This window comes from Triticum aestivum, chromosome 3A (genome assembly GCF_018294505.1).
Source record: "Triticum aestivum cultivar Chinese Spring chromosome 3A, IWGSC CS RefSeq v2.1, whole genome shotgun sequence".
Taxonomy (NCBI): domain Eukaryota; kingdom Viridiplantae; phylum Streptophyta; class Magnoliopsida; order Poales; family Poaceae; genus Triticum; species Triticum aestivum.
This window is the reverse complement of record NC_057800.1, coordinates 157,117,896-157,132,777: the sequence shown is the minus strand read 5'-3', so window position 1 is coordinate 157,132,777 and position 14,882 is coordinate 157,117,896. Positions and strand designations below refer to the sequence as shown.

Sequence of the window (14,882 nt, the reverse complement as noted above, 5' to 3'; positions counted from 1 at the left end):
ACGATCATAATGGTGTTGTCGTAGTACGATCTCTCTGACTATCCTTGACACTTTGGGGGTGGTTCAATAGATTGATTGGAAAAACAACTTTAAGGTGGTTTGCTACTTACGTGATTTTGTCCTACCTTCTCCAATAGAAATAGAAACTTTGGAGTGATTATTTGTTGCACTTTGAGGGATTATCATGTGATTCAATTATGTTAATGATGTTGAGAGATTGCACTAGTGAAAGTATGAACCTTAGGCCTTAATTTCAAGCGTTGAGACACCATTTTAGCTACTTTTGTTACTTGCTACCTTGTTGTTTTTATTCATTTGGATTACAAAAACTTATTTCTACCATCCATATTACACATCTATCATCATCTCTTCGCAGAACTAGTGCACCTATATGGCTGACAATTGTATTGGGTGGGTGTGTTGGGGACACAAGAGACTACTTGTATTTTGTTGCAAGATTGTTTGAGAGAGAACCATCTTCATCCTACATCTCCCACGGATTGATAAACCTTATGTCATCCAGGGAAATTTGCTACTGTCCTACAAAACTTTACACTTTGAGGCCCATCCAATTCTACAGGCATAAAGTTGCGTAGTAGACATCGGGCCATTTCAAGGATGTCGAGATACAAATGGGCTCTCAAACGGAGCCTTCTGGCCTACCCGGACACTCTCCATTGAACATGGTCTAGTTTTGTACATCATTGAAATGAACCCAACTTTTGAAGGAAGGTGGGTATGCCCATGGAAGGAATCCATGCCAGGTTTGACGATTTCTGACATCGTATACAAGTTGCGATACGTCTGCTCATTTGTCGGACTTTTTCACAGGAAAACTCCAGAAAATGTAAGACTTATTGAAAACCCAAACAACTTGGCATGGTGCCTTGAATTGGTCATATGAGGCCATGGAAAAAAGTTAGGGCCATTTCAAGGATGTCGAGAAAAGACGTGCTCTCAGACGCAGCCTTCCGACCCTACCCGAACACCCTCCGTTTGACATGGTCTATTTTTGGACACCCTTAAAATGACCTCAACTTTTGCAATCAGGTGGATATGCCCATAGTAGGCATCCATGTCAAATTTGAACAATTTCTGACGCCATATGCAAGTTGCGACACGTCCGATTATTTATCGGCCATTTTCACCAGGAAAACTCCAGAAAATGCAAACGTTGTCAAAACCCAAACAACTTGCACGGTGCCTATAATTGGTCAGACAAGTCCATGTAAAAAAATTTGGAGCCATTTCAAAGATGTCGAGAAAGAATGTGCTCTCATGCGGAACCTTCTAACCTACCCAAACACCCTTCGTTCAGCATGTCTATTTTTTGACATCCCTGACGTGAATACAACTTTTGTGAGAAGGTGGGCATGCCCATTGTAGGCATCCATATCAGGTTTGAATGATTTCTGCCACCCTATGCAAGTTACGACACGTCCGACCATTATCGGCCTTTTTTCACCAGGAAAACTCTAAAAAATGTAAATATTGAAAAAAGCAAAAAAGCTTGGTATGGTGCCTTGAATTGGTCATATAAGGCCATGCAAAAAATTATTTGAAGCCATTTAACGGATGTCGAGAAATAGCGTGCTCTCAAACGGAGCCTTCTAGCCTACACGGGCACCCTACGTTGAACATGTTGTTTTTTGAACATTCTTGAAATGACCCCAAATTTTGCAAGCAGGTAAGCATGGCCATGGTTGATACGCATGCCAGGTCTGAAGGAAAAACGTATTTAAAATCATAATTGAAACAGAAAATGGTTTTAAAGTATTTAATAAATATTTGAAGGAAAAAGGAATTTAAAATCATAATTTAAAACACTTACTTAAAATTGTTATTTTGGCATTCCAAAAAATATTTCGAATTTTTGAACAGGTTTCTGAAACAATATTAAAGTTCAAAAAGGGAAAATGAATTGACAAAAAAGAGAAGAAAGCGAAAAAACAAAAAAAACTTAGGCCTTGGCCCAACTAGGCGATGACATCGCTACCGTCGGGTGCGCATTGGGCCGGCCAAGTGCTCACAGATTTGAAAAGGTTCACCGATTCAAAAATTGTCGCAGTTTTAGAATTTTGTTCACAAATTCATAAAATGTTCCATTTCTCAATACTTCCACAAATTCAAAAATGTTCGGGGAGTTTCAAATAATGTTCGCGCTTTCAAACTTGTTTGAGATTTGAAAAAAAAATCTTGTTTTCAAATCCATTCTATACAAATACAAACAATGTTTGGGGAAATTCAAAAAGGATTGGTTCAATTTTTCATTAATATTTTTCTAATTTTTATTCAAAATTTGTTAGTGATTTTCAAAAAATGTTTGTCATTAAAAATCACCCTTTTATAAAAAATGTTTGTGTTTTCTCATTCTTAGCAATTTTTTAAGATAGGGGCATTTTCTTTGGAATTAATGTACCATTATTTAAAATAGCAATATTTGTTTTTTGAACCAAATTAGGAAAAAAATGAACATTTTTTCATTTTTTGAACAAAATTTTAAAAGCACGAGCATTTTTGGAAAATAGAAAAGAACCTGAAACGGAAGAAATAAAAAATAAACAAAATACATATAGAGCAAAGAAAAGGATGTAGGTTTTTTGGAAAAAAATGATAATCTAAAAAAATATTCATGAATTTGAAAATAGTTCCTCGATATGAAAAAAGTTCACGGGTTTTGGAAAAAGATTCCAAACAAACTGAAAAATTTTATGGATTTGAAAAAGTTCACTAGAATGTGGCAAAAAACTGAAAAAAATTCATGGATTTCGAAAAAAAAATCGTGAGATTTGAAGTTCACGAAGTTGAAAAATATTCAAAAATTGGAGAAAAGCTCTTGCATTTGGAAAAAATCTCTAATTTTCAGAACATTCATGCATTTGAAAGTATCTGAAAAAGGAAAAAGGAAAAAGAAATAGAAAAAAGAAAATAAAAGAATGTACCAAAGAAAAAACGGCCAAAACAACCAAACAGATAAGAAAAATCAGTGTCTTTCCTTTTAACATTGTATTTGACGCACTACTAAAGATGGAAAAAGAGGAATTTAGACATAGGAGGTGAAGCATCCCAGGTGGTTAATATGTCTGGTTATGAATCGTGAGGTTCTGAGTTCGAGTCTGACGTAACACTGCGTGTGACGGGCAGGCAGGTTGGCTGTGTACAACTACGTACAACTCGTATGTACGACATACAAAGATGGATATACCTTATGGTCAAATGACCATAGTGCCCTTATACGATCTGTGAGGGGAGTGTTCTGAAGCAAGGCTCCTAAGTTATATGCTCCGGTGCAGAACCACAGACAAATTAATAATCCCACTATGACTAGCCTGAGTATTAGTTCAACAATAAAGTAATTGAATATTACCTAGCCTATCAAAGAGACCTACCAATATTACTCGGTCGGTATCCTCAAAAAAAAATATTACTCGGTCGGCTGATTTAGCATAAAAATATTGCACTACCAGCCTCTGCTGAATACAAGAAGTTTGTTACTCCCGCAATCCGTATTAATTGATGGGACCTCTATACAATGTAAGTAAGATTACATAGAGGTTGTGATAATTAATTCGAGTCAGAGGGAGTATACCTTCTTATCTGGTTCCACTGTTAGAACAATTCATTCACGTAGGTGTGACATATACCATTAGCAGCGTTTCAGTTTTCGCAAAACTGCTCTTCCTCACCTTCACAAGATTACGTACAACTACTAAAGCTTGTATGCAAGAAGGGCGGGAAACTAAAGATTGATATTTTTTATTCTGTCCTTCATAGTTGTCCATCAGAGTCAGAGTTGCGTTGTCTGGTCGCAGGTGATTGATTTTTGGCGTCGCGCTTCATATACTTCCACATGGCCCCTACAGTGTGGGCTGAGTCGGCGATCGTCTATGGAGAAATCGGTCTCGTTTGCTCAAGGTTTAGGGATGGCGATGATGCCTTATAGGGGAAGAGTTATGATGATGATGCCAATGCGTTGTCTTACTGAGGCCCTCTTTGGAGTGGTGTGTGTGATGTGGTGGTGGGGGGGGGGGGGGGGGTTCACCTTGTGTGTGCCGCTCAACGGTTCGTGATGGTTTTCACCTGGTTTTCATAATTAATCGGGTTTTGTTTTTGCCTATTTTTCTCTAATTAACTGGACAACTCTTTTCTTCTTAATGAATGTAGAATCCTGCCACTTCAAAACTAAATAAATAATAATAATACCCAAAGTGTTTGGCCGTCGTCAATGAAGGGCAAGGCAGCCACACCCGAGGTAGAGTGGAGAGGAGTGGCCCGGACACCTGTTGAGGCCAGCCACGTCAGATGTAGGGCTGGGTGGCCGAGGTAGACGATGTGAGCACCATACGCGGGGCAACATGGGCACTGCGTCGAGGGCGGCGACAGAAGCACCGCAAGAAGCATGGACGTCACGTCAATGGTAGCGTGGTCACCGGAGCTTAGTGTTGGGTGGGGGAGGGAGGTGCATCGGCGTGTTTTTGTGAGGGAGATCGTGGCTACGGTCTATCAGGAGAGGCAGGACGTGCGCGGGGCAGTTTGTGGGCGATGACGGTTCTGATTGGCAGAACATTAAATCGGGCCTTTGATTGGGTTAGCGGACCGCCCAAGCAATAAGGATCAGACCGTAGGATGTTAGTTGTCTTGTGTGCACTAAGTTTGGCAGCTTTAAAAGAATTGTAAGTCATGTCTTTATAAGTAAAGGGGAGATAAGTAACCCCTCCCCCCCCCCCCCCCCCCCCCCAAAAGTAGAGATAAATAGAGGTAGGATTTGCTCATATGTTAGACAATAAGCTATTAGAAAACAACCTTGCTATATCTCAATCGATACTATATTCGTGAGATCTTACAGTGAAATGTATGCGAAAAAATAGATTTTTTTTTCCTTTCTTCCATGTTATGTCACTTGACTGTCGACTGACACCTAGCAACACCCGAAAACAGTTTTGACTTTATTGTATTCGTTTTGATAAAGAGATTATATGTGAGAAATATCCAGTAAAACTCTCATGTTGAACGGAAATGAAAAGTAAAATAAAGAGGATAAAGCAAAGACACGAAGTCTTCGAATTTAGGTGAGTCTGAATTCTTTTAGCAATTAACTCCAACTTGCACTAGGGCTGCTCTTTCTTGTGACCTTGGCAACTAATACTTTGTACTTTTTAAAATGCCAAACCAAAAGCGCTATCTTAAAAGTATGAGTACCAACTACCCAATATTGGAGAGAGATTGGCAAAAACAGAAAAGAGTGATAACATGGTGACATTGCAAGATAACGATGGAATATACATACAAAAAACGAAAACAGAAAATAACACCAACTTGCACCCTCTTTCGATGTCATCACCCATCAGAACCGCAATAACATTAAATTCTCTCTTTTTTGGTGCAGAAAAGAAAACAGAAAAGCATCACAGTGCATGCATTGCATGCAACCGGGACCGGCCATGGAGAAACCAAGAACGATCAATCACTGATGATCAGCTTTGCTCATCCGACGGCGGCGGGGAAGAGGAGGAGGTGGTGGTCGCGATGGCGGCGAGTTTCTGGAGGTTGAGCTTGACCACGGTGTCGGTGAACATGCGGGTGTCCTCCTCGGTGTTGCCCTCCGGTACGTCGACGACGTAGGACTCGACAACGACGCAGTAGGGCGGGCCTGAAGGCTGGTCCGTGAACTCGGTGACGGAGGTGACGGAGCGGTAGTTGCGGAGGCGGTGCTCGCCGCCGACGACGCGGAAGCTGAGGATGTGGCGGTCGTCGTCGAGGATCTCGAGGCGCTCGGTGCTGGTGGAGGCGGGGAGGCCGGAGACGACGGTGACCTCGCGGACGCTGCCCACGGTGGCGCCGTCGCCGGCGGCGAGAGCACAGGACTTGATGAAGTGCTTGTAGCGCTGGGGATTGGCGAAGCCGCGCACGATGTCCCACACGGCGGCGAGAGGCGCCTGCACGCGCTGTGTGACCAGCGACGTGCACGTCCCGCTGGCGCGCCCAGGGAATGTGTGGTGCTCCTCCACCACGCCCTCCACCTCCCTCCGCTCCGGCTCCGTCAACCCTTGACGAAGCGCGCTCTCCATGTGGGGCTCCATGCTCTTCCTCTCTCTCTCTCTCTCTCTCTCTCTCTCTCTCTCTCTCTCTCTCTCTCTCTCTCTCTCTCTCTCTCTCTCTCTCTCTCTCTCTCTCTCTCTCTCTCTCCCACCTTCTCTCTCTCTCTTCTCTGGCTTCTGTGCAATTAACTAAGAGAAGGCCTACTTGTGTACGTTGGGGTTGATGTTGTATTTGCAGATTGGAGACGTCTCACCTTTTATGGTTGGCCTCTAGCGTTGTTGCGGGCTTGATGGTGTCTTTGTTTTCCATTTTTGAGCTCCTATTCGTCCTCCGAGAAATGTGATTTCCAAACTGAAAAGCAAATGCGCAGCTACCCTATTCCTTTCCTCAGGGAACATTTTTTATATTTAACATCTACTTCCTCCGTTTCCAAATATAAGTATTTTTGAAGATTTCAATAAGTGATTACATACAAAGCAAAATAAATAAATATACACTCTAAAATATGTCTACATACATTCGTATATTGTAGTCCATTTGAAATGTTTAGAAAGACGTATATTTAGAAACGGAGGGAGTATTTGTTTACAACCATTGGATTTCACTGTTGACCATGGAATAGATGTTTCTTTTCAATTATACAGAGAGAAAAATGCTTATATGGGGTGGCACTCCTCAAAATATGCATATTTTCCTGTAGCGGTGAGCTAATTTCCCAGGCTTACGTCATGTTGGTCAACGCAATCAATCCAATCAAATGGCTCAATATCATGGCCGTGATAAACTAAGGGCAACGCTAACGTGAATCACCTATTAGTCATCATCAATTTTTTTGCGGACACGGGATAAGATGACAGAAGGTTACAAGAAAAGATCTCAAGCTTTCCTCCTTTTCCCGTCGTAGCCGTCTCTGGTCCGTCTCATCTCCTATGGCCTGGAGGTGCAAAGGACCTCAGTCACCCGTCGACGGGATGGACACCTTTCTTGTTCTTGTTAAGTTCAACATCATGGTTGGCACTGTGTGGTGGCAAAGATGTCTCTAAGTAGCAATAATGTCTCCCACATTCTATTCCCCGTCCTGATGGTGCATCTAGAATCGTCAGAGGGCGTGTGGAGGTGTGCCTCCCTCGGATCTCGCGGGATTCAGTCGATGCTGGTCTTCGGTGGCTCTGTTTGGATCTGTTCTTCATTTGTCTTCATTGGATGTTTACAGGTTTGATCATTTTGATCTACGACTTTCTTCATCGGCGATAGTGCTGCTCTGGTGTGTTGGTCCTACGGAGCCTTAGCACGACGACTTTTTGACTGTCTGCTACAACAAGGTTTGCCCGGCTCCAGGAAGGGAGAGGCGATAATGGGGGAGTGCCTTCGGCACGCTCCAGTGCGTGTAGTCGTCGCTAGGTGATCCACGGACCTGGTTGTAATTTTTATTACCTCTGATGTTCTTTGTACTGCCATGATTGAATATGAATAGACTGGAAACTTCTTAAAAAAATCTTTGTGGACACGTTTCGTGTCCATGGACATCCGACCGGACAGATGCCATTCAATTGGGGTCATCAAAATACCCGCCCGGCCTTGTTTGGCCTTCTTTCTTTCACAAAGTTATCTAGATCAATAGCAACTCAACCATACATTTAAATAGTTGTAAAGAACTACAACCAAAAGCAACAGATGTTCAATCCGTTTTTCACATCTACCAATCCGAAAGCCTTCGGTTCAGCTGTCGGTGCCAAAGAACTCAATTTTTTGGCCTCTTTTCACACTCCTTTCGCACAAAGTGTTTGTACATGCTAGCATGGTACTTTTGAACAAACTTCACCACACTGGGTTTGAAGTCTGTCGGCTTGATGAACAACAACTTCTGCGGCTTGGCTTCGGCCCTGATAGCAATCTTCATCTCCTTGAACTTATGCTTCTTCTTTCGCATCTCCATGAACATGTCAAACCTCTCCACCTTCTTAACCCCTTTCATCTCATTGCGCTTGGCAACCGCCTCCTCCTTCTTCACCAACACGGCCTTGAACTTCTCCGTCATCTTGGTCGCCACCCCTTCTCGCTTTTCCTTCTCTGTCTTCCACTACCTAGCCACATGGGTGGCCGGTGCGACCCCTCGTTTTGTTGGATCACCATCTTCATCATCTTCTTTGGCGATGGTCTTGGCGGAATTGACAATGTGTTTCCCGGTTGCTTTGCTCACCAACAATGAATCATGTGCACTTTACCAAAAAAGTTGTGTCATTTTGCTCCGTGCCATGAAACAGATCCCCCGTAGATCAACTCATCCTCCTTGTTCAAGTAGGTGGTTCCCCACTTCTTCTTTGTGTTGGCGCTGGCGGCCAATGGTTGTCCGACTCAAAGTCCTGCTGCCTGGTGTACGCCTACTGGCTGTCAGGCAGTTGGGTATACGGCTACAGATCTTGCTCCGCCTGGGAGTCATCCACTTGTTCGTCTTCATAGCCTCGTCTGTTGTGGATAATGTTCATTATCGCATAATCCTTTGCCGTTGTCTTGCTTGGTTGAGGCATTCCAACAAATAGTGATCAGGCCCCACAGACGAGAGCTTCATAGAGGGAATATGTGCGGACGTAGCTGTTGAGGTCGACGATGAACGACACTCGATTAAAGGAGGCTGCAAACTGTTGCGGCAATTGCTGCGTGTCAGGCGTACCGAGGTGTTGGGCCGTGTAGAAGTAGGGTGTCTTACATTGGGCGGGCTAGGCATGTGATATACAGGGCGGCACCGGCCAGGCGGTGCGCTTTGGATAGCAAGCTACGACCTGACCGGCCACCGCCGTCTTCTCCGCCTTCGTCTTCCTCTTGAGGCTTCGGGGTGACGTTGAGCGGACGCAACCGTGCGGGCGTCATCCTTCGGGTTTGGGTCCTGACACCTGCGAGACAACGAACATCATCTTTGGCTTCTCGAGTGGCTCTATCATGGCAGCGCATGGTGGAATGAGGAGGAAGGTGATGGTGCTCTAAGCGGAGGGACCGGTCCGAACATTTTAGGTGAGCCACGTTGAATGGCTGAAAGTGTTGTTGGGGAACGTTGCAGAAAATTAAAATTTTTCCTACGGTTTCACCAAGATCCATCTATGAGTTCATCTAAGCAACGAGTCAAGGGAGAGAGTTTGCATCTACATACCACTTGTAGATCACGAGCGGAAGCTTTCCAAGGGGATGGTGATGATGGAGTCGTACTCGAACGTGATTCGGATCACCGATGTCCTAGTGCTGAACGGACAGCACCTCCGCGTTCAACACACGTACGGGACGGGAGACGTCTCCTCCGTCTTGATCCAGCAAGGAGGAAGGAGAGGTTGAGGAAGGCAGCTCCAACGGCAGCACGACGGCGTGGTGCAGTTGATGCGGCAGTATTCCGACAGAGCTTCGCCAAGCACGTACGGAGGAGGAGAGGTGTTGGGGAGGGGAGGGGCTGCGCCTTGGCTTGTGGTGTGTTGCAGCCCTCCCCTCACCCCTCTATATATAGGGGAAAGGGCAAGGGGGGCCGGCCCTCTAGGGAAAACCCTAGGGGGGGCGGCGGCCAAGGGGTGGGGGGCTTGCCCCCCAAGCAAGGGGGGTGCGCCCCCTTTAGGGTTTCCCTCCCAACCCTAGGCGCATGGGCCCAAGGGGGGGGGGGCGCCAAGCCCACTAGGGGCTGGCTGCTATCCCTACGCAGCCCAAGTGGCCCCCCGGGAGGGGTGGTCCCTCCCGGTGGACCCCCGGAACCTTTCCGGTGGTCCCGGTACAATACCGGTATGACCCCGAAACTTTCCGGTGCCCGTTAAACAACTTCCCATATATAAAACTTTACCTCCGGACCATTCTGGAACTCCTCGTGACGTCCGGGATCTCATCCGGGACTCTGAACAACATTCGGTAATCACATACTTGTCTTCCTGATAACCCTAGCGTCACCGAACCTTAAGTGTGTAGACCCTACGGGTTCGGGAGACATGCAGACATGACCGAGACTCTCCGGTCAATAACCAACAGCGGGATCTGGATACCCATGTTGGCTCCCACATGCTCCTCGATGAAGTCATCGGATGAACCACGATGTCGAGGATTCGATCAAACCCCGTATACAATTCCCTTTGTCAATCGGTACGTTACTTGCCCGAGACTCGATCGTCGGTATCCCAATACCTTGTTCAGTCTCGTTACCGGCAAGTCACTTTACTTGTACCGTAATGCATGATCCCGCGGCCAACACCTTGGTCACCTTGAGCTCATTATGATGATGCATTACCGAGTGGGCCCAGAGATACCTCTCCGTCATACGGAGTGACAAATCCCAGTCTCGATCCGCATAAAACAATAGATACTTTCGGAGATACCTGTAGTGCACCTTTATAGTCACCCAGTTACGTTGTGACATTTGATACACCCAAAGCATTCCTACGGTATCCAGGAGTTACACGATCTCATGGTCGAAGGAAGAGATACTTGACATTGGAAAAGCTCTAGCAAACGAACTAACCGACCTTTGTGCTATGCTTAGGATTGGTTCTTGTCCATCACATCATTCTCCTAATGATGTGATCCCGTTATCAACGACATCCAATGTCCATAGCCAGGAAACCATGACTATCTGTTGATCACAACGAGCTAGTCAACTAGAGGCTCACTAGGGACATATTGTGGTCTATGTATTCACACGTGTATTATGATTTCCGGATAATACAGTTATAGCATGAATAAAAGACTATTATCATGAACAAAGAAATATAATAATAACACTTTTATTATTGCCTCTAGGGCATATTTCCAACAGTCTCCCACTTGCACTAGAGTCACTAATCTAGTTACATTGTGATGAATCGAACACCCATAGAGTTCTGGTGTTGATCATGTTTTGCTCGCGAGAGAGGTTTAGTCAATGGATCTGCGACATTCAGATCCGTATGTACTTTGCAAATTTCTATGTCTCCATCTTGAACATTTTCACGGATGGAGTTGAAACGACGCTTGATGTGCCTGGTCTTCTTGTGAAACCTGGGCTCCTTAGCAAGGGCAATAGCTCCAGTGTTGTCACAGAAGAGTTTGATTGGCCCCGACGCATTGGGTATGACTCCTAGGTCGGTGATAAACTCCTTCACCCAAATAGCTTCATGTGCTGCCTCCGAGGCTGCCATGTACTCCGCTTCACATGTAGATCCCGCCACGACGCTCTGCTTGCAGCTGCACCAGCTTACTGCTCCACCATTCAACATATACACGTATCCGGTTTGTGACTTAGAGTCATCCAGATCTGTGTCGAAGCTAGCGTCGACGTAGCCCTTTACGACGAGCTCTTCGTCACCTCCATAAACGAGAAACATGTCCTTTGTCCTTTTCAGGTACTTCAGGATATTCTTGACCGCTGTCCAGTGTTCCTTGTCGGGATTACTCTGGTATCTTGCTACCAAACTTACGGTAAGGTTTACATCAGGTCTGGTACACAGCATGGCATACATAATAGATCCTATGGCTGAAGCATAGGGGATGACACTCATCTCTTCTTTATCTTTTGCCGTGGTCGGTGACTGAGCTGAGCTCAATCTCACACCTTGTAACATAGGCAAGAACCCTTTCTTGGACTCATCCATTTTGAACCTTTTCAAAATCTTATCAAGGTATGTGCTTTGTGAAAGACCTATGAGGCGTCTCGATCTATCTCTATAGATCTTGATGCCTAATATATAAGCAGCTTCTCCAAGGTCCTTCATTGAAAAACATTTGTTCAAGTAGGCCTTAATGCTGTCCAGAAATTCTATATTATTTCCCATCAAGAGTATGTCATCCACATATAATATGAGAAAAGCTACAGAGCTCCCAATCACTTTCTTGTAAACGCAGGCTTCTCCTAAGTCTGCATAAACCCAAATGCTTTGATCATCTCATCAAAGCGAATATTCCAACTCCGAGATGCTTGCACCAGCCCATAAATGGATCGCTGGAGCTTGCATACTTTGTTAGCGTTCTTAGGATCGACAAAACCTTCCGACTGCATCATATACAACTCTTCCTTAAGATGCCCGTTAAGGAATGCCGTTTTGACGTCCATCTGCCATATCTCATAATTATAGTATGCGGCAATTGCTAACATGATTCGGACGGACTTAAGCTTCGCTACGGGAGAGAATGTCTCGTCGTAGTCAATCCCTTGAACTTGTCGATAACCCTTAGCGACAAGTCGAGCTTTATAGATGGTGACATTACCATCCGCGTCCGTCTTCTTCTTAAAGATCCATTTGTTTTCTATCGCTCGCCGATCATCGGGCAAGTCAGTCAAAGTCCATACTTTGTTTTCATGCATGGATTCTATCTCGGATTTCATGGCTTCTAGCCATTTGTTGGAATCTGGGCCCGCCATCGCTTCTTCATAGTTCGGAGGTTCACCGTTGTCTAACAACATGATTTCCAGGACAGGGTTGCCGTACCACTCTGGTGCGGAACGTGTCCTTGTGGACCTACGAAGTTCAGTAGCAACTTGATCCAAAGTACCTTGATCATCATCATTGGTTTCCTCTTCAGTTGGTGTGGGCATCACAGGAACATTTTCCTGAGCTGCACCACTTTCCCGTTCGAGAGGTAGTACTTCATCGAGTTCTACTTTCCTCCCACTTACTTCTTTCGAGAGAAACTCTTTTTCCAGAAAGCATCCGTTTTTGGCAACAAAGATCTTGCCTTCGGATCTTAAGTAGAAGGTATACCCTACAGTTTCCTTAGGGTATCCTATGAAGACGCATTTTTCCGACTTGGGTTCGAGCTTTTCAGGTTGAAGTTTCTTGACATAAGCATCGCATCCCCAAACTTTTAGAAACGACAGCTTAGGTTTCTTCCCAAACCATAATTCATACGGTGTCGTCTCAACGGATTTAGACGGTGCCCTATTTAAAGTGAATGTAGCTGTCTCTAGAGCGTATCCCCAAAATGATAACGGTAAATCGGTAAGAGACATCATAGACCGCACCATATCCAATAGAGTGCGATTACGACGTTCGGACACACCGTTTCGCTGAGGTGTTCCAGGCGGCGTGAGTTGTGAAACGATTCCACATTTCCTTAAGTGTGTGCCAAATTCGTGACTTAAATATTCTCCTCCACGATCTGATCGTAGGAACTTTATCTTTCGGTCACGTTGATTCTCCACCTTATTCTGAAATTCCTTGAACTTTTCAAAGGTCTCAGATTTGTGTTTCATTAAGTAGACATACCCATATCTACTTAAGTCATCAGTGAGAGTGAGAACATAACGATATCCTCCGCGAGCCTCAACGCTCATTGGACCGCACACATCGGTATGTATGATTTCCAACAAGTTGGTTGCTCGCTCCATTGTTCCGGAGAACGGAGTCTTGGTCATTTTGCCCATGAGGCATGGTTCGCATGTGTCAAACGATTCATAATCAAGAGACTCCAAAAGTCCATCAGCATGGAGCTTCTTCATGCGCTTGACACCAATGTGACCAAGGCGGCAGTGCCACAAGTATGTGGGACTATCGTTATCAACTTTACATCTTTTGGCATCTACACTATGAACATGTGTAATATTACGCTCGAGATTCATTAAGAATAAACCATTGACCATCGGAGTATGACCATAAAACATATCTCTCATATAAATCGAACAACCATTATTCTCAGACTTAAATGAGTAGCCATCTCGTATTAAACGAGATCCAGATACAATGTTCATGCTCAAACTTGGCACTAAATAACAATTATTAAGGTTCAAAACTAATCCCGTAGGTAAATGTAGAGGCAGCGTGCCGACGGCGATCACATCGACTCTGGAACCATTCCCGACGCGCATCGTCACCTCGTCCTTCGCCAGTCTCCGTTTATTCTGCAGCTCCTGCTGTGAGTTACAAATATGAGCAACGGCACCGGTATCAAATACCCAGGAGTTACTACGAGTACTGGTAAGGTACACATCAATTACATGTATATCAAATATACCTTCGGTGTTGCCGGCCTTCTTATCTGCTAAGTATTTGGGGCAGTTCCGCTTCCAGTGACCCTTCCCCTTGCTATAAAAGCACTCAGTCTCAGGCTTGGGTCCATTCTTCGACTTCTTCCCGGCAACTGGCTTACCGGGCGCGGCAACCTCTTTGCCGTCCTTCTTGAAGTTCTTTTTACCCTTGCCCTTCTTGAACTTAGTGGTCTTATTGACCATCAACACTTGATGTTCTTTCTTGATTTCAACCTCTGCTGACTTCAGCATAGAAAATACTTCAGGAATGGTCTTTACCATCCCCTGCATATTGTAGTTCATCACAAAGCTCTTGTAGCTTGGTGGGAGCGACTGAAGGATTCTGTCAATGACTGCCTCATCAGGGAGGTTAATATTCAGCTGGGTCATACGGTTGTGCAACCCAGACATCTTGAGTATGTGCTCACTGACAGAACTATTTTCCTCCATCTTACAACTATAGAACTTGTCGGAGATGTCATATCTCTCGACCCGGGCGTGAGCTTGAAAAACTAGTTTGAGCTCTTTGAACATCTCATATGCTCCGTGATGCTCAAAACGCTTTTGGAGCCCCGGTTCTAAGCTGTAAAGCATGCCGCACTGAACGAGGGAGTAATCATCAGCATGAGACTGCCAAGCATTCATAATGTCTTGGTTCTCTCGGACGGAGCGTCACCTAGCGGTCCTTTTAGGACATATTGTTTCCTGGCAGCTATGAGGATGATCCTCAGGTTCCGGACCCAGTCCGTATAGTTGCTGCCATCATCTTCCAGCTTGGTTTTCTCTAGGAACGCATTGAAGTTCATGTTGACATGAGCGTTGGCCATTTGATCTACAAGACATATTTGCAAAGGTTTTAGACTAAGTTCATGATAATTAAGTT

At 44.8% G+C, this 14,882-nt stretch overlaps 1 protein-coding gene across 1 annotated transcript; it reads right to left on the bottom strand.

Annotated features, from left to right (window-relative positions):
* Window positions 1–5,229: 5,229 nt before the first annotated feature.
* Window positions 5,230–6,242, bottom strand: LOC123058168 (abscisic acid receptor PYL9-like). Its single transcript, XM_044480981.1, has one exon. It carries the CDS (start codon window positions 6,078–6,080, stop codon window positions 5,475–5,477), a length of 606 nt encoding a protein of 201 aa, XP_044336916.1. The 5' UTR covers window positions 6,081–6,242; the 3' UTR covers window positions 5,230–5,474.
* Window positions 6,243–14,882: the final 8,640 nt, after the last annotated feature.